General features: G+C 41.9%; 2 protein-coding genes across 3 annotated transcripts in view; one reads left to right on the top strand and one right to left on the bottom strand.

The window, feature by feature from the left end:
- Nucleotides 1-5,246, bottom strand: part of GON4L (gon-4 like) — a 44,106-nt gene extending 38,860 nt beyond the window's left edge. Inside the window, 3 exon segments of the mRNA XM_032234285.1 lie at nt 390-539; nt 2,963-3,092; nt 5,144-5,246. Of these exon segments, the coding sequence (XP_032090176.1) occupies nt 390-539; nt 2,963-3,065 (253 nt within the window). The 5' untranslated portion in view covers nt 3,066-3,092; nt 5,144-5,246.
- Nucleotides 5,247-5,312: 66 nt separating this feature from the next.
- On the top strand, nt 5,313-22,848 carry SYT11 (synaptotagmin 11). 2 transcript variants are annotated; one of them, XM_032234365.1, is made up of 4 exons: nt 5,313-5,646; nt 14,953-15,770; nt 20,942-21,065; nt 22,164-22,848. In XM_032234365.1, the coding sequence occupies exons 2-4, from the start codon at nt 15,090-15,092 to the stop codon at nt 22,472-22,474; spliced, it is 1,116 nt and encodes a 371-aa protein (XP_032090256.1). In that variant the 5' UTR covers nt 5,313-5,646; nt 14,953-15,089; the 3' UTR covers nt 22,475-22,848. The 2 variants fall into 2 exon arrangements, with proteins under 2 accessions (XP_032090256.1, XP_032090255.1); XM_032234364.1 differs by lacking the exon at nt 5,313-5,646 and adding an exon at nt 8,624-9,149.
- The last annotated feature ends 1,211 nt before the right edge of the window (nt 22,849-24,059 follow it).

Genomic DNA, 24,059 nt, shown 5'->3' on the forward strand with positions numbered 1-24,059 from the left:
AGCGATGCGGTTTAGTCGGACGCGGTTTAGTCGAGCGCGGTTTTGTGGTGGAACCGTATGTACGTATATATAGCACATTAGAGATAAACAATATTTGGTTATGAATAGCTAATTATAGAAAGGGAAAATACTAATTGCAAAGAAACCGATACGGAACTGCCCTATGATTTTTGATGGAACTTTTGATTCCTATGTTGTCCTAAGTCATGTGTTTGTTGTTGATGTGTTTATGTGTGTAAAATAAAAACTTTAAAAAAAAATTAAAAGATTAAAAGCTTGGGGGGAAAAGAAAGAGATTTTAGGCTCAAATGTGGTCGTAACTCGAGAGATATACGTTAGTCAACCCCAGTTACAAAAACATTGGGGTGTCTGGCCTGTTCATGACTCACCCACTGAAATAAAAAGTCTCGTTTCCTCAGCTTCTTCCTTAACTATTTGAAGCGGCTCGACCTTCTGTGTGACCCCCACGGGTTTCATCGTTGGGGAAACCTCTCCTTCATCCTCCTGTTCCATCTCTGGCTTGGGCAAAAGGGGGCCATCTGGGAAAAAGGAGGGGGAAAAGGCAATCAAAATGTCACTTATTTTATTATTCTATTTCAATTTGTGTTCCTAATCTGATTTTTGTGGTGCTGTTTTTGATAGGTGGACTGTTTTATCCCTTTGTGTAAAGACAGATGCAAAAAATGAGTGAAATAGTTCTGCTTTCTCCGTGTTGTTTGTCACCTTCTTGCCACTTTCTCCCATTTTCTATTCTATTCTATCCTCTATTCATTCCATATTTTATTCTATTCTATCCTCTATTCATTCCGTATTCTATTCTATTCTATCCTCTATCCATTCCATATTCTACTCTATTCTATCCTCTATTCATTCCATATTTTATTCTATTCTGTCCTCTATTCATTCCACATTCTATTCTATTCTGTCCTATTCATTCCACATTCTATTCTATTCTATCCTCTATTCATTCCATATTTTATTCTATTCTATCCTCTATTCATTCCATATTCTATTCTATCCTCTATTCATTCCATATTTTATTCTAATCTATCCTCTATTCATTCCACATTCTATTCTATTCTGTCCTATTCATTCCACATTCTATTCTATTCTATCCTCTATTCATTCCATATTTTATTCTATTCTATCCTCTATTCATTCCATATTTTATTCTATTCTATCCTCTATTCATTCCATATTTTATTCTATTCTATCCTCTATTCATTCCACATTCTATTCTATTCTATCCTCTATTCATTCCACATTCTATTCTATTCTGCCCTCTATTCATTCCATATTTTATTCTATTCTATCCTCTATTCATTCCGTATTCTATTCTATTCTATCCTCTATTCATTCCATATTCTACTCTATTCTATCCTCTATTCATTCCATATTCTACTCTATTCTATCCTCTATTCATTCCATATTTTATTCTAATCTATCCTCTAGTCATTCCACATTCTATTCTATTCTGTCCTCTATTCATTCCATATTTTATTCTAATCTATCCTCTAGTCATTCCATATTCTATTCTATCCTCTATTCATTCCATATTCTATTCTATTCTATCCTCTATTCATTCCATATTCTATTCTATCCTCTATTCATTCCATATTCTATTCTATTCTATCCTCTATTCATTCCATATTCTACTCTATTCTATCCTCTATTCATTCCATATTTTATTCTAATCTACCCTCTAGTCATTCCACATTCTATTCTATCCTCTATTCATTCCATATTTTATTCTAATCTATCCTCTAGTCATTCCATATTTTATTCTATTCTATCCTCTATTCATTCCATATTTTATTCTAATCTATCCTCTAGTCATTCCACATTCTATTCTATTCTATCCTCTATTCATTCCATATTCTATTCTATTCTATCCTCTATTCATTCCATATTTTATTCTATTCTATCCTCTATTCATTCCATATTTTATTCTATTCTATCCTCTATTCATTCCATATTTTATTCTATTCTATCCTCTATTCATTCCACATTCTATTCTATTCTATCCTCTATTCATTCCACATTCTATTCTATTCTGCCCTCTATTCATTCCATATTTTATTCTATTCTATCCTCTATTCATTCCGTATTCTATTCTATTCTATCCTCTATTCATTCCATGTTCTACTCTATTCTATCGTCTATTCATTCCATATTCTACTCTATTCTATCCTCTATTCATTCCATATTTTATTCTAATCTATCCTCTAGTCATTCCACATTCTATTCTATTCTGTCCTCTATTCATTCCATATTTTATTCTAATCTATCCTCTAGTCATTCCATATTCTATTCTATCCTCTATTCATTCCATATTCTATTCTATTCTATCTATTCATTCCATATTCTATTCTATTCTATCCTCTATTCATTCCATATTCTATTCTATTCTATCCTCTATTCATTCCATATTCTACTCTATTCTATCCTCTATTCATTCCATATTTTATTCTAATCTATCCTCTAGTCATTCCACATTCTATTCTATTCTATCCTCTATTCATTCCATATTTTATTCTAATCTATCCTCTAGTCATTCCATATTTTATTCTATTCTATCCTCTATTCATTCCATATTTTATTCTAATCTATCCTCGTCATTCCACATTCTATTCTATTCTATCCTCTATTCATTCCATATTCTATTCTATTCTATCCTCTATTCATTCCATATTTTATTCTATTCTATCCTCTATTCATTCCATATTTTATTCTACTCTATCCTCTATTCATTCCACCTTCTATTCTATTCTATCCTCTATTCATTCCATATTCTATTCTTATTCTATTCTCTATTCTAATTCTATTTTAATCAATTCTTACGGCCACTACAGAATCAGAGATGATGGGAAAAGTGTGGTCCATAAATATAAAATAATTGGTTCTTCCCCTTCGGTCAAAGGAGGGTTGATTTCCTCGTGATCACCAAGCTGGCTGATCCCACCTGAAGGAGACGCCTCCATAGGAAGAGGCTGGGCTTCGGAAAAGGAATCCGCCCGGATGGTTTTCCTCTTCTTGCATGGTAGCATGGTGGGAGAGAGGGACATGGCAGCTAAAGGCTTCCCAGCGGCGTCCTGCAAAGGCCAGAAAGAAAAAAGAAAAGAGAGAATTTGAACAGCAGCAAAAAAAAGTCATAAAACAGGTCACGACTCACCTCCCGCCCGCCTTGGTTAACAACAGAAATTCTGGTCCCGACTGCAGTTATTCGTTAAGGGAGTTTAGCCCGTTTTACGACCTTTCTTGCCTCAGTTTAAGCGAATCCCAATCATGTGGTTAACTTAGCAACACGGTTGTTAAGTGAATCTGGCTTCCTCCTTGACTTTGATTGACAGAAGGTTGCAAAAAGGACCCTGTTACCATCATAAATACGGGTCCATGGCCAAACGTCTGAATTTGGATCACATAACCGTGGGGATGCCATAACGGTTGTAAGTGTGAAAAGTAGTCATAAATCTTTTTTTCCCCAGCACTGTCCTAACTTCGGTCACTAAATGAGCGGTTGTAAGTCGAGGACTACCTGTATTACTTCATTTATTAATGCAATATATAGATATATAGATATATATGCAATCTATATATAATGCAATATATAATACAATCTATATAATGCAATCTATTTATGCAATATATATTTATATGTTCATTTATTGATTATATATATGTGTGTGTGTGTGTGTGTGTGTGTGTGTGTATGTTTTTTTTTGTTTTTTGTTTTTTTTTTAATTTGTGCTGATAAATAAATAAAGGGAGACTAGTATAGATCTATTTCAAGCTATTTAGCTCTCATCAGCTAGCCATACCCTTACTGGGATTTGAACCTGGGCTATATGGCATACTAGGCACACTAGGCAGAGAGCTTAGCCATTAGGCCACAGGCTCTTATCCGTTATCAGCGATATATATATATATATATATATAAAATGTTCATTTATCAATGCAATATATATATATATATATATATATATATATATATATATATATATATATATGCAATCTATATATAATGCAATATATAATACAATCTATATAATGCAATCTATTTATGCAATATATATTTATATGTTCATTTGATTATATATATATGTATGTGTGTGTGTGTGTGTGTATATATATATAATGTTCATTTATCAATGCAATATATAAAAATATATATATGCAATCTATATATAATGCAATATATAATACAATCTATATAATGCAATCTATTTATGCAATATATATTTATATGTTCATTTGATTATATATATATGTATGTATGTGTGTGTGTGTGTGTGTATATATATATAATGTTCATTTATCAATGCAATATATAAAAATATATATATGCAATCTATATATAATGCAATATATAATACAATCTATATAATGCAATCTATTTATGCAATATATATTTATATGTTCATTTATTGATTATATATATATATATATATATATATATATATATATATATATATATAAAATGTTCATTTATCAATGCAATATATAGATATAGATATATGCAATCTATATAATGCAATATATTTATACAATATATATTTATATGTTCATTTATTGATTATATATATATATATAATGTTCGTTTATCAATGCAATATATAAATAGATATATATGCAATCTATATATAATGCAATCAATTTACGCAATATATATTTATATCTTCATTTATTAATGCAATATATGTATCTATCTTCATTTATTAATGCAATGTATATAATGCAATATATCTATATGTTCATTTATTAATGCAATACACACACACACACACAAACAATCTCTAAATTCCTAAAAAAGGAAGAGAATGGTGGATGGGCTTGACCACCATCAGAACTTGCATGGCTGGGGATGATGGGTCTTGCCACTCAACAGGAAGCAGGTTAGGGGAGGTTTCATCCAATGGGGGGGGGGGTGTTTAGGATGATGGTCCCTGTAGTCGAGCTCTTTTAGAGGACGCTGGCCTGGCAAAAGCCCCCCAGAACCCCCAGCCACGGCTGGGGATGATGGGAGGTGTGGTTATCGCTGCTGGTTGAACCCCCGAAATGGGGGAAGAGGCGAGTTCCGGGCGTGAGGAGCCCGCCTGGCCCCTCCCTATCGTGACCCACCCCGCCGGAGCCCCCCAAAACTGACCGAGCATCTTCCCCGGGGATCCCCTCACGGTTGCAGCGGCTCATTCCGGCCATTTCCCCCCCTCCCTCAATTGGGAGCATAGCTCGACCCCACCACAGCCGGAAAAGGAAGTGACGTCAGGAACGGCCGGCAGGCGCGCTCGCGCATGCGCCCCCCCGGGCCCGCCGCCTCCGCCATTTTTGGTGCGGGCCGCGGGACTGACAGAGCGGGCGGGCGGGGATTTCACGCCGAGGTTTGACAACCGGCGAAGAGGGGAGGAGTTGGCGGATGGAAGACTGTCGGCGTCTCTCGAAACGAAACTGAAAAGGCGGATATTTTTTTTTTTTTAAAGGGGGTGGAGGGGCCTTCCTGGAGGAAGCGAAGGCCGCCATGTTGGTTGCTGGCACGGCCGTTCCTTTGCGGGTTGTTTTTCCCGACCTTGGAAAGGCCACGTGATCCGAGGGCGGGGTGGAGCTTCTGACGTCACGGGCTGCCTCTGGGCTTCCTTTGCAAGAATATTTGGGGTGAATCCATTTATTTAGGGTTTGGTTTTGCATTTTAAACGCGAATGCAGTTATTTCAGGATGCAAAGTTTGTTTTTCTTTCCCCTAGAGCTACCCGTGTCCTGAATAGGCCATCCATTTATTATTTTTCTTTAATTGCTCCAGGGCTAATTTTTTATGCATTTCTCCGATTCATTATCCCATATGTTGCATGGCCCCAAATTTAAATAGAATAGAGCAGAATTGAATAGAGATAGAAGATAGAATAGAAATGTGTTCTGACCCCCTCCTCCGTCCAGTAACGAATGCCAAGACAAGCTTAACTGGAATGTCCTTTATTAGCAAGACCCCAAAACCTCGGTGGCTGAAAGCCAAGCATAACAAACAGATAAGGACCTTGGCAGCAACTCAGACAAACCTTGGCAGCAATCCAGCCTGCCAAGCTAGTTACAAAAGTTCTCCAACTTTTAGTCAATGTGTTGACTTCCGCAAGAGGGGCGTGTGCTCAAGCAGTCCTTATTATAGTCTGGAGAGGAGCCTAATGACCACCAGCTGAGTGCAATCACCTCCTGTAATTGCGTAATTGTTCCTGACGCCTAGTAGCTCTTCGATGGTGTGCATCCAGGAACAACTCACTGCTGGCGTCCGGATCACTCTCCCTTGTCTCCTCCCCACTGGTCCAAGGCTCAGGCACCTCCTGGTGACCAACCAGCCTCTCTGCGCCCGGCTCGGAGTCGGAACCCTGTCCAGGGTCCTCCAGAGCTGACTCATAGGGCCCCTCGCTGTCGGAGTCTGGTGGCAGCTCCAACGGCTCCTGCTGGGCCACAACCGAAATGGAATAGAGAATAGGAATAGAATAGAATAAAAGAATAGAATAGAATTGGAATATATAATAGACAATAGAATTGAAATGGAATAGAGAATAGAACATAAAAGAGAAGAGAAGAGAATAGGAATAGAAGATAAGAGAATAGAATATGAAAGAATGGAATAGAATTTGAATAAAGAATAGAATAGAATTCTTTATTGGCCAAGTGTGATTGGACACACAAGGGAATTTGTCATTGGTGCAGATGCTCTCAGTGTACATCAAGGAAAAGATATATGTGTCACGAATCATAATAGAGTACAAATATGCAATCAAATCATACTATCGAAGGATATCGTAAGGATACAAGCAGCAAAGTTACAGTCCTGCAGTCATAAGTGGGAGGAGATGGGTGATGGGAACGATGAGAAGAGTTATTGTAATAGTAATGCAGCCTTAGCGAATCGTTTGACAGTGTTGAGGGAATTATTGGTTTAGCAGAGTGATGGCATTCGTGGCAAAATTGTCCTTGTGTCTAGTTGTCTTGGTGTGCAGTGCTCTGGCGTCGGTTCGCAGCGGGTCCTAAACCCCCAGCGCCAGCCCCATTGGGATCACGCACACACACCACAACAGCTTTTAATGTCAATTTAATTTTTATTTTATTTTATCAAGCATGCCTAAGATAACAGATATAAGTATAAACATGATTATGAATACAGGAAATGGATATGAGTTAAGTGGGGACAAGCAGGACAGGGACAGTAGGCCCACTTTTATTTATTATAAAATATATATTATATTATATAGTTTGAAGTGGTTTCCTGCCTAGGCAGAGGGTTGGACTAGAAGACCTCCAAGGTCCTTTCCAACTCTGTTATTCTATTCCATTCCATTATCCATTCTATTCTTATTCTCTTCTAATTTCTCTTCTCTCTCCTCTATTCCATTCTATTATCCATCCTATTCTTATTGTAATTTCTATTCTATCCTAATTTCTATTCTATCCTAATTTCTCTTCTATTATTTTTTTGTTCTCTTCGATCTCTCCTCTCTTCCACCCCATTCCATTATCTATTCTATTCTTATTCCATTCTATCCTTATTCTATTCATTGAAATTTGTATTATTTTCTTCTTTTTTTCTCTTCTATCTCTCCTCTATTCCATTCCATTATCTATTTTATTCTTGTAATTTCTATTCTATTCTAATTTCTATTCTATTTCTTTTTTATATTCTATTCTCTCTCTCCTCTATTCCATTCCATTATCTATTTTATTCTTGTAATTTCTATTCTATTCTAATTTCTATTCTATTTCTTTTTTATATTCTATTCTCTCTCTCCTCTATTCCATTCCATTATCTATTTTTATTCTATTCTATTCTTATTCCATTCTATCCTTATTCTATTCATTGAAATTTCTATTCTTTTCTTCTTTTTTCTATCTCTCCTCTATTCCATTCCATTATCTATTTTATTCTTGTAATTTCTATTCTATTCTAATTTCTATTCTATTTCTTTTTTTATATTCTATTCTCTCTCTCCTCTATTCCATTCCATTATCTATTTTTATTCTATTCTATTCTTATTCCATTCTATCCTTATTCTATTCATTGAAATTTCTATTCTTTTCTTCTTTTTTCTATCTCTCCTCTATTCCATTCCATTATCTATTTTATTCTTGTAATTTCTATTCTATTCTAATTTCTATTCTATTTCTTTTTTATATTCTATTCTCTCTCTCCTCTATTCCATTCCATTATCTATTTTATTCTTGTAATTTCTATTCTATTCTAATTTCTATTCTATTTCTTTTTTTATATTCTATTCTCTCTCTCCTCTATTCCATTCCATTATCTATTCTATTCTTATTCCATTCTATCCTTATTCTATTCATTGACATTTCTATTCTCTTTTCTTCTTTTTTCTCTTCTATTTCTCCTCTATTCCATTCCATTATCTATTCTATTTTATTCTTGTAATTTCTATTCTATTTTAATTTCTATTTTATTTCTCTTTTTTTCTATTCTATTCTCTCTCTCCTCTATTCCATTCCATTATTTTATTCTTATTCTATTGTTATTGGGATTTCTATTCTATTCTAACTTCTATTCTCTTCTCTTCTTTTTTCTCTCCTCTTCTATCTCTCCTCTATTCCATTATCCATTTTATTCTATTCTTTTCTAATAATTTTAGTATTATAAAATTTAGTATACATTTATTATAAAACCTCTCAACCTTCCTTCTCTCTAATAAAGAGGGGGGGGGAGAAGCTTTGGGTAGTGTACCATGCAATCAGCATAATAAAACCCAAACTCCGCAGAGACCCATAATCCACCGCCCGGCCCAGCTTGCCCAGTCACTCTCGGGGCGTCTCCAAAGCGCGCAGCAGCTCAAGCGAGTCTGGTATTATTATTATTATTTTTTTATCATCTTAAATCGAGGTTGGGAAAAGGGGGCGGCGCTTGTCCGGGCTCCGTTCCAAAGGGGGCGGCGCTTGTCCGGGCATCGTTCGAAAGAGGCGGAGCCGAGGCCGCTGGGAAAGGACCAGTCCTGCATCGCTCGGCAGGGAAACCGGCGAGCATCCTTTCCCAGCGCCGCAAGCCGCTTCGGGGAACGGGGGCCTCCGGGAGCGCCCTCGCCTGGCCCCGCCGCTTCTGCTGCTCCTCCTCCGCCCGGTTGGCCATGGCCGAGATCGCCAGCGTCCGCCCCAGCTTCGGTGAGTGGAGCCCGGCAGAAAGGCCGCTGCGCCATGCCCATAGGCCGCCCTCCTCCTTCTCTTTCTCCTCCTCCTCCTCTGCAACTGCTCAAGCCCAGGGATCCTTCTCTCTATGCTCTCCTCCATCGATCTAGGCTTGGCAGATCCCTGGATTCCCAATAATCCCCCCCCCCAATATTCACTAATAATCCCCCCAATATTCACTAATAATCCCCCCAATATTCACTAATAATCCCCCCCAGTAATCACTAATAATCCCACCCCCAATAATAACTAATAGTCACCCCCAATAATCATCACCAATAATTACACCCAATAATCACCCTGGAGGCGTTGCGGCGTTGCACAACTGCGCCCCCCCCCCCTTTCCTTCTCTTTCCGACCCGCTGATTGGGCCCTGGCGGGTGGGATCTACTTAGCCCCAAAGCCAGGGATCTCTCCTCTTGGCCGGAGCATCTTTGCAAAAGATGATCCCTGCAATCGGGAGATCTTGAGAAAAAACACACACACAAACACTACTGCACAAATGCACACACACACACACACCAGCCCTACACACACATCGCCCGCATCCTGGGCCTGTTTGGCCTAGAAAAACAGCCCACTCCCTCCTTCCACTCTTTCCCTCCCATCCTTCCTTCCTTTCTAGCATTTTTCCTCCCTCTTAAGAATTGGCAACTAGGAAGCCTGGATTTGCAAAAATAATAATAATCCTAAATTATGAGAAAATATACCCCTTTTCTGGGCATCCACAAAAGGGGGGGGGAGACTTACGACAGCGGCTCGCAGGAATAAAAATGCAATCGGGTTGCTAAAATTAAACCTAGATTGACCAGTGTTCATTTCTATTAAGGCACGTTAAGTCTTCATATTTTTTTAACAAAATGCAGTCAAGTGGAATAAACAGGTTGCTGTATCGATACGACACAAGGTGCAAGAAAGGGTTAACTTATAGAGATTAGTACAGGGGGCCCTGTGCCCATCGGGCCCATGCCTTAAGGTGGCAATGCCACCCACCCCTCTCTCCATTTGCAGCTCAGTTTCAACCCCCCCCCCCCAATCCGATTTTGGCTCTGGCTTTGTGCAAAAGTAGGAAGTTTTCGGACGGGCTCCCTTGCAAAAAGTACATCTCTGATTTCATTTATTTGCAGCTTCTTAGAGAGCTGGTGTCCTTCCTTGCTTCCTCTGCCCCTCTCCCCCCCCCCCCCCACACACACTCTGCCACCCACACGGGCGTGCCCAGCTCGAGACCCGATCCTAGACTTTCTCGGAAAAGGGGTACAAGGCGATCCTCTATAGGAAGGGATCCCTCCCTCCCCTCCTTTTCCCCTGGGGGTGGAGGGGGGGCAGAGGGAGGGGGGGGCAGGTGTTGCTAGGAAAAAGCCAGGATGACGTGATGTCTATTTCTAGAATGGGCAGCGCCCCAGCCCCTGGAAAGCAGAGAAAGGATTAAAACAACAACAACAGGAAGATCCTTTGTTTGCATTGTGTTGTCTGTTTCTGTGTGTGTGTGTTTGTGTTGAACAATTTGCATCTGGAGCCCTGGGAAGGCGGGCTGGGGTGAAGGGATCGTAGCGCTGCTGCAATCCCAGCGTTTCTTGCCCACCCCCAGCTCACCCCACCCGAGTGAGAGGAGATCCTGGTTACCCTTGCAGTTCTGATGCCCCTCCTCCTCCTCCTCCTCCTTGCCCTTAATTGCCCCCCAGGGGCATTCACACAAGCAGCCTGAGGGGCGCCTGGCACGCCTCCCCTGGGGGAGAAGGTGCCGCCTGCCAGTCGCAACCCCAGTGTAATTTCACCTCCCCCCCCCTCTTTAATTCAGGAGGGCCTCACCACGATGATTATGATTGTTAATAGTAGAAGCAGCGTATTTATTTACTACAGAGTAACGGAGTTGGAAGGACCTTGGAGGTCTTCTAGTCCACCCCTCCTGTTCCAAGCAGGAAATCCTTGTAGTATTGGAGACAAATGATTGTCCAATCACTTCCTGAAAACCTCCAGGGATGGAGAAGGAAGGAAGGAAGGAAGGAAGGAAGGAAGGAAGGAAGGAAGGAAGGAAGGAACCCTGGAGGTCTTCTAGTCCTTCCTCCCCCTGTTCAAGCAGGAAACCCTTGTAGTATTGCAGACAAATCTCTGTCCAATCCCTTCCCGAAAACCTCCAGGGATGGAGAAGAAGGAAGGAAGGAAGGAAGGAAGGAAGAATAAAAGTTGGAAGGGAACTTGGAGGTCTTCTAGTCCATCCCCCCCCCCCCCTGTTCAGGCAGGAAGCCCTTGTAATATTGCAGACAAATCTCTGTCCAATCTCTTCCTGAAAACCTCCAGGGATGGAGAAGAAGGAAGGAAGGAAGGAAGGAAGGAAGGATAAAAGTTGGAAGGGAACTTGGAGGTCTTCTAGTCCACCCCCCACCCCGTTCAGGCAGGAAGCCCTTGTAGTATTGCAGACAAATCTCTGTCCAATCTCTTCCTGAAAACCTCCAGGGATGGAGACGGACGGACGGACGGAAGGATGGATGGATGGATAAAAGTTGGAAGGGAATTTGAAGGTAGTTAGTCCATCCCCCCGTTCAGGCAGAAAACCCTTGTAGTATTGCAGACAAATCTCTGTCCAATCTCTTCTTTAAAAACCTCCAGGGATGGAGAAGGAAGGAAGGATAAAAGTTGGAAGGGAACTTGAAGGTCTTCTAGTCCACCACCACCACCCCTGTTCAGGCAGGAAGCCCTTGTAGTATACTCAGTCCTTCCGGGTCAAAGGTGCTTTTTAATTTTTTTCCCCAGAGGGAATTGGATTTTCTGGGTGTTTTTTTTTTTCCTTTGAAGACATTTCGCTTCTCATCCAAGAAGCTTCTTCAGTTCTCTTGTTCCATTGGTGAATTGTTCTCACTGTTGGGAAATTTCTCCTTAGTTCCAGGTTCCTTCTCTCTGTGATTCGTTTCCATCTGTTTGCTTCTCATTTGGGTGCTTTGGAGAATAGCTTGACACACACCCCCTCTTCTTTGGGGCAGCCCCTGAAATATTGGAAGACTGTTATATTGCCCCCCCCCCCCCGTCCTTCTTTTCGTTAAACGAGACATATCCATTTCCTGCAACGCTTCGTATGTTTTATCCTCCAAATCATCTTTGTGGCTCTTCTCTGCACTCTTTCCAGAGTCTCAACATCTTTTCTTACATTGTGGCAATCCATTGGAAGGGACCTTGGAGGTCATCTAGTCCAAACTCCTGCCCAAGTCAGAAACCCAAGATCATTTCAGCTGTCTTCTTAAAAACTCCCAATGCTGAAGCACCCAGGACTTCTAGTGGGAAGTCGTTTCACTGGTTAATTGTTATCCCTGCCAGGAAATTTCTTCTTAGTTCTGTCCTTGATGAGATTGTGGCTCCATTGTCAGCAACTGAGTTTCAACATGCTTGCAATGAACACATTTCATATAAAACCTCTTCTTCACCTCCCTTCTCTCTAATAGGGAGAATCTTTGCGTAGTGTACCATGTGATCGGTATAATAATACATTGAAACCGAACAATTTTCAGATTGAAAACTTTAAAAGCTAAAAACGTTATGAAGTTCCAAATCGTGGAGCATTCGGAGAAAAAATTAAAACAAACAAAAAATAATAATATTTATTTTTTAAAAATTACATTTGTAAAGACACAAAAAATAATATTTATAAATACACAAAAATAATATGTATACACAGAAATAATATGTATACACACAAAATAATATTTATAAATACACAAAAATAATATGTATACACAAAAATAATATGTATACACAAAAATAATATGTATACACAAAAATAATATGTATAAATACACAAAAATAATATGTATAAATACACAAAAATAATATGTATTCACAAAAATAATATGTATACATAAAAATAATATGATGAGGAGACCTGTGGCATAATGGCTAAGACGTTTGCCTAAGATGCAATACAGCACAGGTTCGAATCCCAGTAAGGGTATGGCTAGCTGATGAGAGGTAAATAGCTTGAAATAGATCTATACTAGTCTCCCTTTATTTATTTATCAGCACAAATAAAACACAAAAATAATATGTATACACAAAATAATATTTATAAATACACAAAAATAATATTTATAAATATACCAACATAATATGTATACACAAAAATAATATTTATACACAAAAAATTACATTTATAAATAGACAAAAAAATTTATAAATACACAAAAATATTTATACACAAAAATAATACTTATAAATACACAAAAATAACATTTATAAATAAACAAAAATAATAATATTTATAAATAAACAAACAAATAAGTAACAAAAATCTGAAATGTCAGATTCGATGGACTACTGGAATTTTTTCCTGCTATCAGTTTTCTGTTTCTGGTAGAGGCAGCCGCTTCGATAAAGTTGATTTTTGCCCAGCAGAAAAGTTTCCCAATGCTTGTGTCTCCTGGGTCAAAATATCATTGATTTTTTGGGGGGTGAAATCTTCCTATCCTCCACAGAGGTTATTTGAGCGAAATTCCCTGCAATTGTTTCTCACCCATCATTGTCTTACACAGACACACACACACACACACACAAACGCATCCAACCTGCACATCAAGAAACAAAAGAGATGGGGCCATTGTGAAGAAAAGAATCACTGGGGGAATTATAACTCGCCTCTCTGCAGCTGGCTCAGGGCTGGGCACATCTGTACTATTGTTTTTTCCAGAACAGAAACTTAATTCTGTTTTTTTTGTTTTTTTTTTAATCTTACTTGCCGAGGAAGAATTGCAAAGATGCAAAAACCGAGGGAGCCGAAATCAACGTCAGAAAATAATATTCTAGTGTTTCTCGTTGCAACGGTTCGGCTTTACTTGTTCAGGTCGTCCTTGGGTTATGACCACGACTGGGACCGCGGTCCGTTGCTGAGCAAAGGCAGTGGTGAAACGAATCAGCTGATTTTTTATGGCCGTTTTGGACACGTGGCTGTTAAGTGAATCGTTCCTCGGGAAGACTGTCGTTAAGTAAATCGGGCATCTCTGTTGCTCGTTCAGAATGTCGGAAAAGGGGGTCGCATGTGACCCCCAGGACCGTGAGGGCCACAGGTGACACGCATAGCCCTCTTTGTGGGCACCCCAGTCGTCGCCACAGCCTATCTCCACCGCGTATGCGCGGGTGCCTCCCGCCAGTCAGCTGGTCTCCGGGTCTCTGCCGTGCCTGCGCGGGGGGCAGGGCTCATGTGAGGCATGCACTCACACGTGCGCAGGGGGGGTGCATGTGCGGGGGGGTTCCTCCTATTTCATTTGGGGGTTAACCAAAAAGATTGGTTAATAGAGCCGAGGTGGCGCAGTGGTTAAATGCAGCACTGCAGGCTACTGCTAGATCAGCAGTTCAGCGGTTCAAATCTCACCGGCTCAGGGTTGACTCAGCCTTCCATCCTTCCGAGGTGGGTAAAATGAGGACCCAGATTGTTGGGGGCAATATGCTGACTCTCTGTAAACCGCTTAGAGAGGGCTGAAAGCCCTATGAAGCGGTATATAAGTCTACTGCTATTGCTATTGCTATTAGCCGTCACTGCCCCAGGACATTGCAACGGTGGTAAATATGAGTCGGTGGGCCAGCGTCCAAATTGTGAACGGGTGACCATGGGGATGGCGGCCGTGTGAAAAAACGGTTTTCTTCCGCGATGTAACTTTCAGCGGTCGTTAAATGAACTTGTTGAGTTGCAAAAGAGGGAGGGGGGTATTTTAGTCCACATCTGGCAGGTGAGGGCACACCGGGCCTTTGTTCTGACCTTCTCCCTCCCTCCCCACCCACCCACTTTCTCGTCCTCCAGATGTCTCCCCCATTGTGGCGGGCCTCATCGGGGCCACGGTCCTCGTGGTCTCGGTCTCAGTGACGGTCTTTGTGTGGAGCTGCTGCCATCAGCAGCTGGAGAAGAAGCAGAAGAGCGCCCCGTACAAGTTCATCCACATGTTGAAAGGCATCAGCATCTACCCGGAGACTCTCAGCAACAAGAAGAAAATCATACGCATCCGGCGGGACAAGAAGGGTGTGGCCAGGAAAGACGGGGACGGGCACCTTCTGGCGGACGCGGCCGAGGCGGGCTTGGTGGGCTCCGAAACCACGTCCGGTGGGTTGAACTCTCCCGTCAACCCACTCCCCATCAAAGTTGAGTATGGAGAAGAACCGAGTCCTCACCAAAGCTTGACCCCGGCGGGGAGCAAGACCTCCTCGCTGTCATCTCCCGAAGACGATATCATGCTAGGGACACTGACCTTCTCGGTGGATTACAACTTCCCCAAAAAAGCCCTGGTGGTCACCATCCAAGAAGCCCACGGTTTGCCGGTGATGGACGAACACAACCAAGGTTCGGATCCCTACATCAAGATGACCATCCTGCCGGACAAGAGGCACCGGGTGAAGACTCGCGTCCTCCGGAAGACGCTGGACCCCGTCTTCGACGAGACCTTCACCTTCTACGGAATCCCTTACAGCCAGCTGCAGGATTTGGTCCTCCACTTCCTGGTGCTCAGCTTCGACCGTTTTTCTCGGGATGACGTCATCGGGGAGGTGATGGTACCACTGGCGGGGGTGGACCCCAGTACCGGGAAAGTCCATCTGACGAGGGAAATCATCAAGAGGAACATACAGGTAGGTTGGCTCGTCTTCTGGGTTTCCCCCCTGTGGGTTGTGTTCTGACCGAGGCTTCCCGAGAGCATGAAGCCAACTCCTTGTCCCGACAAAAACCCCTTTTATTAATTGACTGTAAATTCTGCTCATTCACATCCAGCAAAGTCTTTCCAGGGAGGATTTACGGTCACAGACCTTATCTGGCTTGGAGAGCTGCCAGGCCGATATCGGCAGAATTTGGCCAGGAGTCTCGGAGAGTCCCAAACCAATGAAGCGAACTAATGGTCTCCTGCAAACTCCACTCCCCTTTCGCTCCTCTTTTATTTCCTCTGGGAGGGGCCATTCACCATCCACCTGTGGCCTTACTCCCAAGTCGACCCCTGTTCTTTAGCTCTTCCCTTCGTCTGGCAACTCTGCGCATGCGCACACTGGGAACAGCCTCCAGCTGTTCTTCTGCCTCACTGATGTCTGACTCTGAAGGTAGTTTATAACTGGCATACGGCCCTGGCCCCCTCTCTGCCTCCGACACAGAGCCCTCCTCCGAGCCTTCCCCAGACTCCAGGACTGGCCCAGGTTCCTCCCCAACCCTCCTCACTGTCCGAATCTGCTGTCAGCTGCACTGGCGGGCCACAACAGATTGTTCTCTGTGGGGGAACCATGGGAGATGGGTCCGGTTTCAGCTCCCCGGGTGGGCTAGGGGATGATGGGAATTGTAGTTTTTACATGTCAAAGGAAGGAAGAGGAGGGTAGCTTTGGAAAGAAAGTCTCGTCAAGTTGAAGCGAACTCAACTCACAGCCCTCCGGAGTAACAGGCCAGGATATGAAAGGGAGAACAAGCTGTGATGGCCTCAAAGGTAGTTCAGGAAGAGAGCAGAGATAGCAGTTCGGATTACAGGTAGTCCTCGACTTACAACGGTTCATTTAGTGACCGAAGTTGCCACGGCACTGAAAAAAGGAACTTACGACCATTTTTTCCACACTTATGACGGTTGCAGCGTTCCCCCATGGTCGAAATTCAGATGCTTGGCAACTGACTCATATTTATGATGGTCGCACGGTCATGTGACTCCCGACAAGAAAAGGGGAGGCCAGATTCACTTAACGACCGAACAGCTGCTTTTGGGGGGGCAGGAAAGGTCGTAAAACAGGGCAAAGCTCACTTCGCAGACGTTTCACTTAGCAACATAAATGCCGGGCTGAGCGGTGGTCGTAAGTCGAGGACTGCCTGTATCCTCCGCTCCAAGCAGGGCATAAGCACCAGAGGAAAAGAGGGGAGCTTTTGAGAGACGACAAAGCCATACGGAGGAATGGGGGACGGAGGATCGAGACGGTTAGCCATTGCGGTTCCCGCCAATCGATCCAAATTACGTCTCTGTATCATTAAAGATGCATTAGGGTTTTTTGATGGATGGCGTTGCCAGAGGTGGAGCCGAGTTAAAATATCGGCAGAACAACAGCCTCGGTAACGCCGCACTATTATCGGATCTGCTGATTAGGTAGGATAAACACATAAGGCAGATTAGGGAGGGAGGTAATGATAGGATAGAGACGATAGATCGGGTAGGTAGATAGATACAGATAGAGAGATAAGATAGAGTAGGTAGATCAGTAGATAGATAATGACAGATAGGATAGATACATAAAATAGGTAGGTAGGTATACATAGATAGGAGAGAGAGAGAGATAAAATAGGGTAGATAGGTAGATAGATAGATAAACAGATGATAGATAAGAGATAGATAAGAGGGTAGGTAGGTAGATGGATAGATAATGATAGGATAGATACATAAGATAGGCAGGTAGGTATATAGATAGGAGATAGATGATAGATAGATAGATGATAGATAGATAGATAGATAGATAGATGATAGATAGATAGATAGATAGATAGATAGATAGATAGATAGATGATAGATAGATAGATGATAGATAGATAAATTTAAAATAGGGTAGATAGGTACATAGGTAGGTAGGTAGGTAGGTAGGTAGGTAGGTAGATAGATAGATAGATAGATAGATAGATAGATAGATAGATAGATAGATAGATAGATAGATAGATAGATAAGAGATAGATAAGAGGGTAGGTAGGTAGATGGATAGATAATGATAGGATAGATATGTAAGATAGGCAAGTAGGTATATAGATAGATAGATAGATAGATAGATAGATAGATAGATAGATAGATAGATAGATAGATGATAGATAGATAGATAGATAGATGATAGATTTAAAATAGGGTAGGTAGGTACGTAGGTAGGTAGATAGGTAGGTAGGTAGGTAGGTAGATAGATAGATAGATAGATAGATAGATAGATAGATAGATAGATAGATAGATAGATAAGAGATAGATAAGAGGGTAGGTAGGTAGATGGATAGATAATGATAGGATAGATATGTAAGATAGGCAAGTAGGTATATAGATAGATAGATAGATAGATAGATAGATAGATGATAGATAGATAGATAGATAGATAGATAGATAGATAGATAGATAGATAAATTTAAAATAGGGTAGATAGGTACGTAGGTAGGTAGGTAGGTAGGTAGGTAGGTAGGTAGGTAGGTAGGTAGATAGATGATAGATAGATAGATAGATAGATAGATAGATAGATAGATAGATAGATAAGAGATAGATAAGAGGGTAGGTAGGTAGATGGATAGATAATGATAGGATAGATATGTAAGATAGGCAAGTAGGTATATAGATAGATGATAGATAGATAGATAGATAGATAGATAGATAGATAGATAGATAGATAGATGATAGATTTAAAATAGGGTAGGTAGGTAGGTAGATAGATAGATAGATAAGAGGGCAGGTAGGTAGATGGATAGATAATGATAGGATAGATACATAGGATAGGCAGGTAGGTATATAGATAGGAGATAGATATAAAATAGGGTAGGTAGGTAGGTAGGTAGGTAGGTAGGTAGGTAGATAGATAGATAGATAGATAGATAGATAGATAGATAGATAGATAGATAGATAGATGGATGGATGTGAGAGAGTAGATGTATAGATGATAAGAGTAGATAGATTAGATAGATAGGTAGATACATAGATACATATAGATAAGATGGGGGTAGGTAGATAGATGGATAATGATAGGATAGATACATAAGATGCAGTAGGTAGGTAGGGAGAGATAGATAGGAGAGCTAGATAAGATATAGGTAGGTAGGGGGAGAGAGACAGATACCAGTAGATGATACTTAAGATAGGTTAGGTAGGTAGGTAGAGACAGAGAGATAAGATAGGCTAGATAGATTAGATACGGTAGGTAGTAGATAGAGTAGATAGATAAATGATTGAGAGGGAGAGAGATTGAAAGAGGGAGCCTCCCTGGGGACCAGGCCTTTTGCCACTGGGCTGCATTTCAGCCTCCCTTTTGGACAACCTCGAAGGCCATCTCTTCATCCCTTAAGCCCTGAATGTAGGGCACGGAAAACCATGGCAACATGGGCCAGTATTCACAGGATTAATAGTGGCTTTGTAACACTCGGCACGGCGCCAAGTTTAATTCCACCGCCGGACAAACTCCAGACAAAAGAACCCCCAATCCATCCCCACCTCCCTGGCGTTTCTCCTCCCTTCCCTTAAAAAAAGCAAATTCTTCCAGATGAGAAGGGAGGGGAAAGTTTTTATCCGCTGTGTTATTATTTTGTTTTGTTTTAAACTTAACCCTTCCAGGTTGCTTGTGGCAGGCAGCGAGCTCTTGTCTTTAACCCAAGAACCGCAAAAGACAGGAGCAAGCACAAAATGGTGTCTTTTTGTGGCTCGCGTTGAGGTGTGAAGGGATGTAAACAACCACAAAAATAGGGACACAGTGGCTAAGACGCTGAGCTTGTCGATCAGAAAATGTTCGACGGTTCGAATCCCCAGCGTCGCGTAACTGAGTGAGCTCCCGTCACTTGTCCCAGCTTCTGCCAACCTAGCAGTTCAAAAGCAGGTAAAAAATGCAAGTAGAAAAATAGGAACCACCTTTGGTGGGAAGGGAAAAGCGCTCCGTGAGCCTTCGGCGTTGAGAAATTGATTTCTAGTGTCGGAAGTGGGATAATTTTAGACATCAGTTTCAGGGGAACATGAGAATGCTGAAAGTGGTGTGGTGACCTAAAGGTGGTGCTCTCACCTCACAGTCGAGAGGCCGTGAGTTCGATGCTAGGTAGAGGCAGATATTTCTCTCTCTCGGCACAATGAGAATATTATCTGCTGGGAAAAAACTCCGCATTGGTGACAGGAAGGGCATCTGGCCAGTAAAAACATTCACCTCCATTCAGTTGCCCAGACTCCATCTCCCAAGGGATTATGGGGTCGTAAAAAGATGATGCTGATGCTGTAGCCTTCTCATAGAAACATGGAGCTGGCTGGCGGTCCTAAGAATCAAATGCAGTGAGGGGTAAGGTCAAACTTAGCAAGGTGGCGCAGTGGTTAAATGCAGCACTGCAGGCTACTTCAGCTGACTGCAATTCAGCAGTTTGGCTGTTCAAATCTCACCGGCTCAGGGTTGACTCAGCCTTCCATCCTTCCGAGTTGGGTAAAATGAGGACCCGGATTGTTGTTAGGGGCAATATGCTGACTCTGTAAACCGCTTAGAGAGGGCTGAAAGCCCTATGAAGCGGTATATAAGTCTAACTGCTGTTGCTATTGCTAAACTTGGTCACTCTTATCAACTGTCCAGTTAGCAAATCCAGAAAAAGAAACTCCTGGGACACAAAAGTATAGAACTTTACTGAATAAGCCACAATTGGCACAAGCAGAAGCAAAACCGGCTCTGATTTTCGCGCGCTAAATCAAGCAAAGAAACTCCATAAAGTACAAAACGCTTGTAGGTTGAGGACTAGCTGAATAAGCCATAATTGGCACAGCAGAATCAAAACCATCTCTGGTTTTTGCGCGCTTTAAAGAAGCATAGGTGAATTCACACCTTTTCCTACGGGCTACCCACAGTCCAAATAATAATAATCGCCCCCGTGATTGTAAAAACTGCGAGCGAAGAGGAAATGTAGGTGACATTGCAACTCGGTCTTGGCTTCGTCCTTCTACTGAAGGGGTCAATGTTCTCCTGTTTGCGGCCAGGTTTGAGAGCCCAAATCTCCCAGGGATGCTTGGCTGAACACCTGCAGAAGTTGTTTGGGTAGCCTCGGGTAGCGTAAAGGCGAATCATCCGGAAGGTGTCTCTTCTTTTTTCAGAAATGCATCAGCAGAGGAGAGCTACAGGTTTCCTTGTCCTACCAGCCTGTCACTCAGAGGATGACCGTCATGGTGTTGAAGGCGAGACAGCTGCCCAAGATGGACATCACGGGGCTCTCAGGTAGAAGCTATTTTCTCCAGCCTATCGGTTGTGTTTCCTCCAACGCCGGGTGCTGAAACATTGTTGGGACTGTCCCAGTTGATCCCAGATCTTTCCCCTACCTTTCTGGGTTGATGGCCTGGACCAGGGGAAAAGGGGGGATGATTTTCGGGGGTGGGGAGTTGGACAGGCGCATGTAAGTGTGTGAGCGCCCGCAATGTTCATAGCCACGTTCACGGGATGAGCGTCTGCAATGACGCTCACACCAGAGGCCACGAGTACCTGCAGTGCTTGTGGGTTCCACCACAAAACCGCGTTCGACTAAAGGGCGCTCGACGAAACCGCGTAGCTGACGTCATCACAGCGTGACGACAGCGCGGAGAAAAAAGCACGCTGTAAACGCTAAACCTAAAATTAACCCCTAAACCTAACCCCCCTAAACCTACTCCTAAACCTAACCCTAAACTAACCCTTAACCTAACCCTTAACCTAACCCTAAACCTAATCCTAACCCTTAACCTAACCCTAAACCTAACCCTTACCTTAACTTGAATCGGCTTGCTTTCAAAGCGCTATTTAAAGCGCCCTTCTTTCTCCACGCTCGCTGTTGTCGCCCTGTTGATGACGTCAGCGACTACCTTTAGTCGAGCGCGGTTTTGTCGTGCCACGGTGCTTGTGATGATGCTTGCACGAATGGGGCCCGACCACTCGCGAGACTCGTGCGAGTGGAGATTATGGGGTCGTTAAAAGATGATGATGATGCTGATGCTGTAGCCTTCTCATTGAAAGATGGAGCTGGCTGGCGGTCCTAAGAACCAAATGCAGTGTGGAGTAAGGTCAAAATGTGTCAATCTGTCAACTGTCCAGTTAGCAAATCCAGAAAAAGAAACTCCCAGGAGATAAAAGTATAAAACTTTACTGAATAAGCCACAGTTGGCACAGCAGAAGCAAAGCCAGCTCTAGTTTTCGCGCGCTAAAGCAAGCAAAGAAACTCCATAACGTATAAAATGCTTGTAAATTGAAGACTAGCTGCAATCCTTCACATCAGTCTGCGACTCCCCGGAGATGCAGCCTGGTTGCTGGACTGTGTTATTGGCCTTTCTCCCTCTTCCTCTTCCTCAGATCCTTACGTGAAGGTGAACGTCTACTACGGCAGGAAGCGGATCGCGAAAAAGAAAACCCACGTGAAGAAGTGCACTTTGAACCCCATCTTCAACGAGTCTTTCATTTACGACATCCCCACCGATCTCCTGCCGGACGTCAGCATCGAATTCCTGGTCATCGACTTTGACCGGACCACCAAAAACGAAGTGGTCGGACGGCTGATCCTGGGGGCGCACAGCGTCACGGCCGGCGGAGTGGAACACTGGCGGGAGGTGTGCGAGAACCCCCGGAAGCAGATCGCAAAGTGGCACAGCTTGAGCGAATATTAGCAGGGTATACGAGGAAGGCGCGGGAGGGGTGGATCGATTCACACCCGCGCCACCTTCCAGAGACTCTTCCCCCCCACCTCCCCGAGACACCCCGCCCGCCCCACCCCACCCCGAAAAAAACGGCCCCTTCTATTTTAGAACTGACCGTTTCCATAAGAAGCAGCTGACTGGTTCTTCTGTTGTGACATTGTTTACAGGGCCCGCGCGCACACGCAACACGCACCCGGGTTCTACAAACCGCGGGAAAGGAAAAGAAAAAAGAGTGCATTAATTTTAAGGATACCACAAAAACCTATATTTAAAAAAACAAAAAAAAAGAACGTAATCGCACTACTATTGCATGCCAAGTACAGACGTCGAGAGAAAAAAAAAAAGAGAAAAACACAAACAAAAAAATTTAGTATAACTTAACCAGTATCGAGATGCAGGTTTGTTTTTTTCTTTTTTTTTAAATTAAAAAATGCAATTTATCTGTCACTACGAGAAGTTGTGTTGTTGTGCTGCCGAACAGTTTTTTTTGCAGGTATTCACAACTGGTTCTATTCTGCTTTTCTTCCTGACTTTTTTTAAAAAAATTATATATATATATATATATATATATATATATATATATATATATATATATATATATATATATATATATATATAATTTAGAGAATATATATATTCTCGTGTCGATTTCGCTGGTTTCTTCGCTATCTCAGTGAAAGCCTCTTGCCGTTTTTTGTTTTTTCTCTATCATTTGGGTGAATTTAACTTCGCTTGTACATAACACGCAGTAGTTTTAGAGGCATTTGTCTTAACAAACACAATTTCCTTTTTGGAAGAGGGGGGCGGCCTCAAAATAAAACAAAATAGAAAAGGCCTGAATGGCAAGCGGCTGTTTCAATTTAAAAAGAAAAAAAAAACACCATTTCCTGTTAAAAAACAAATGTGGGATTAACTCAGCAATGGACGTGACGTTATCAGCAAATTTTTGAGCTGGGAAAATGCCCCTTCCTGCTTTATCGCCGAACAAAACTTTCAATCTTTTGTTTTGTTTTTTTCCAATTTTAATTTTGCACTCGGAAGCAAAATATGCTTTTTTTTTTTAATGAAATGCCTGGAATAGTTCTTAAGGAAATAGTGCTCAGGGTATAAATAGATTTAAGGGTTATTTCGGGGGTTGTGGAACCTGGCCTTTTTGGTTTCACTCGAAGCCCCGTTGGCATGCCAAATCGACAAGGCCGATGGGACTTGTGATCCAGGGAGGACCCATGGTTCCCACACCTGTGTCTTTTCCAGGCTTATGGAAACAGTTATTTCTCTACAGGAGTAATGGGAAAACGAAGGATGAGGGTTTTTTTTAAACAAAAACCATAGAATAATAAACTGCCACCATCACCATAATATGTGGGAAATTATTATTTTTTTTCGTGAAAGCTGCTTTACCATAAAATGTTCCCCGAGATGTGAATTTTTTCTTTCTTTCAGTTGTCGTCCCACTTCCTCTTCCCCCCTTCCTCCTTTTTTCTTTCCACCTGGTGTCTGTTGTAAAAAAACAATGACAAAAAAATATTAAAATTAAAAAAGAGCTTAAAAACCA

Source organism: Thamnophis elegans, chromosome 17 (genome assembly GCF_009769535.1).
Source record: "Thamnophis elegans isolate rThaEle1 chromosome 17, rThaEle1.pri, whole genome shotgun sequence".
In the NCBI taxonomy this organism is placed as follows: Eukaryota; Metazoa; Chordata; class Lepidosauria; order Squamata; family Colubridae; genus Thamnophis; species Thamnophis elegans.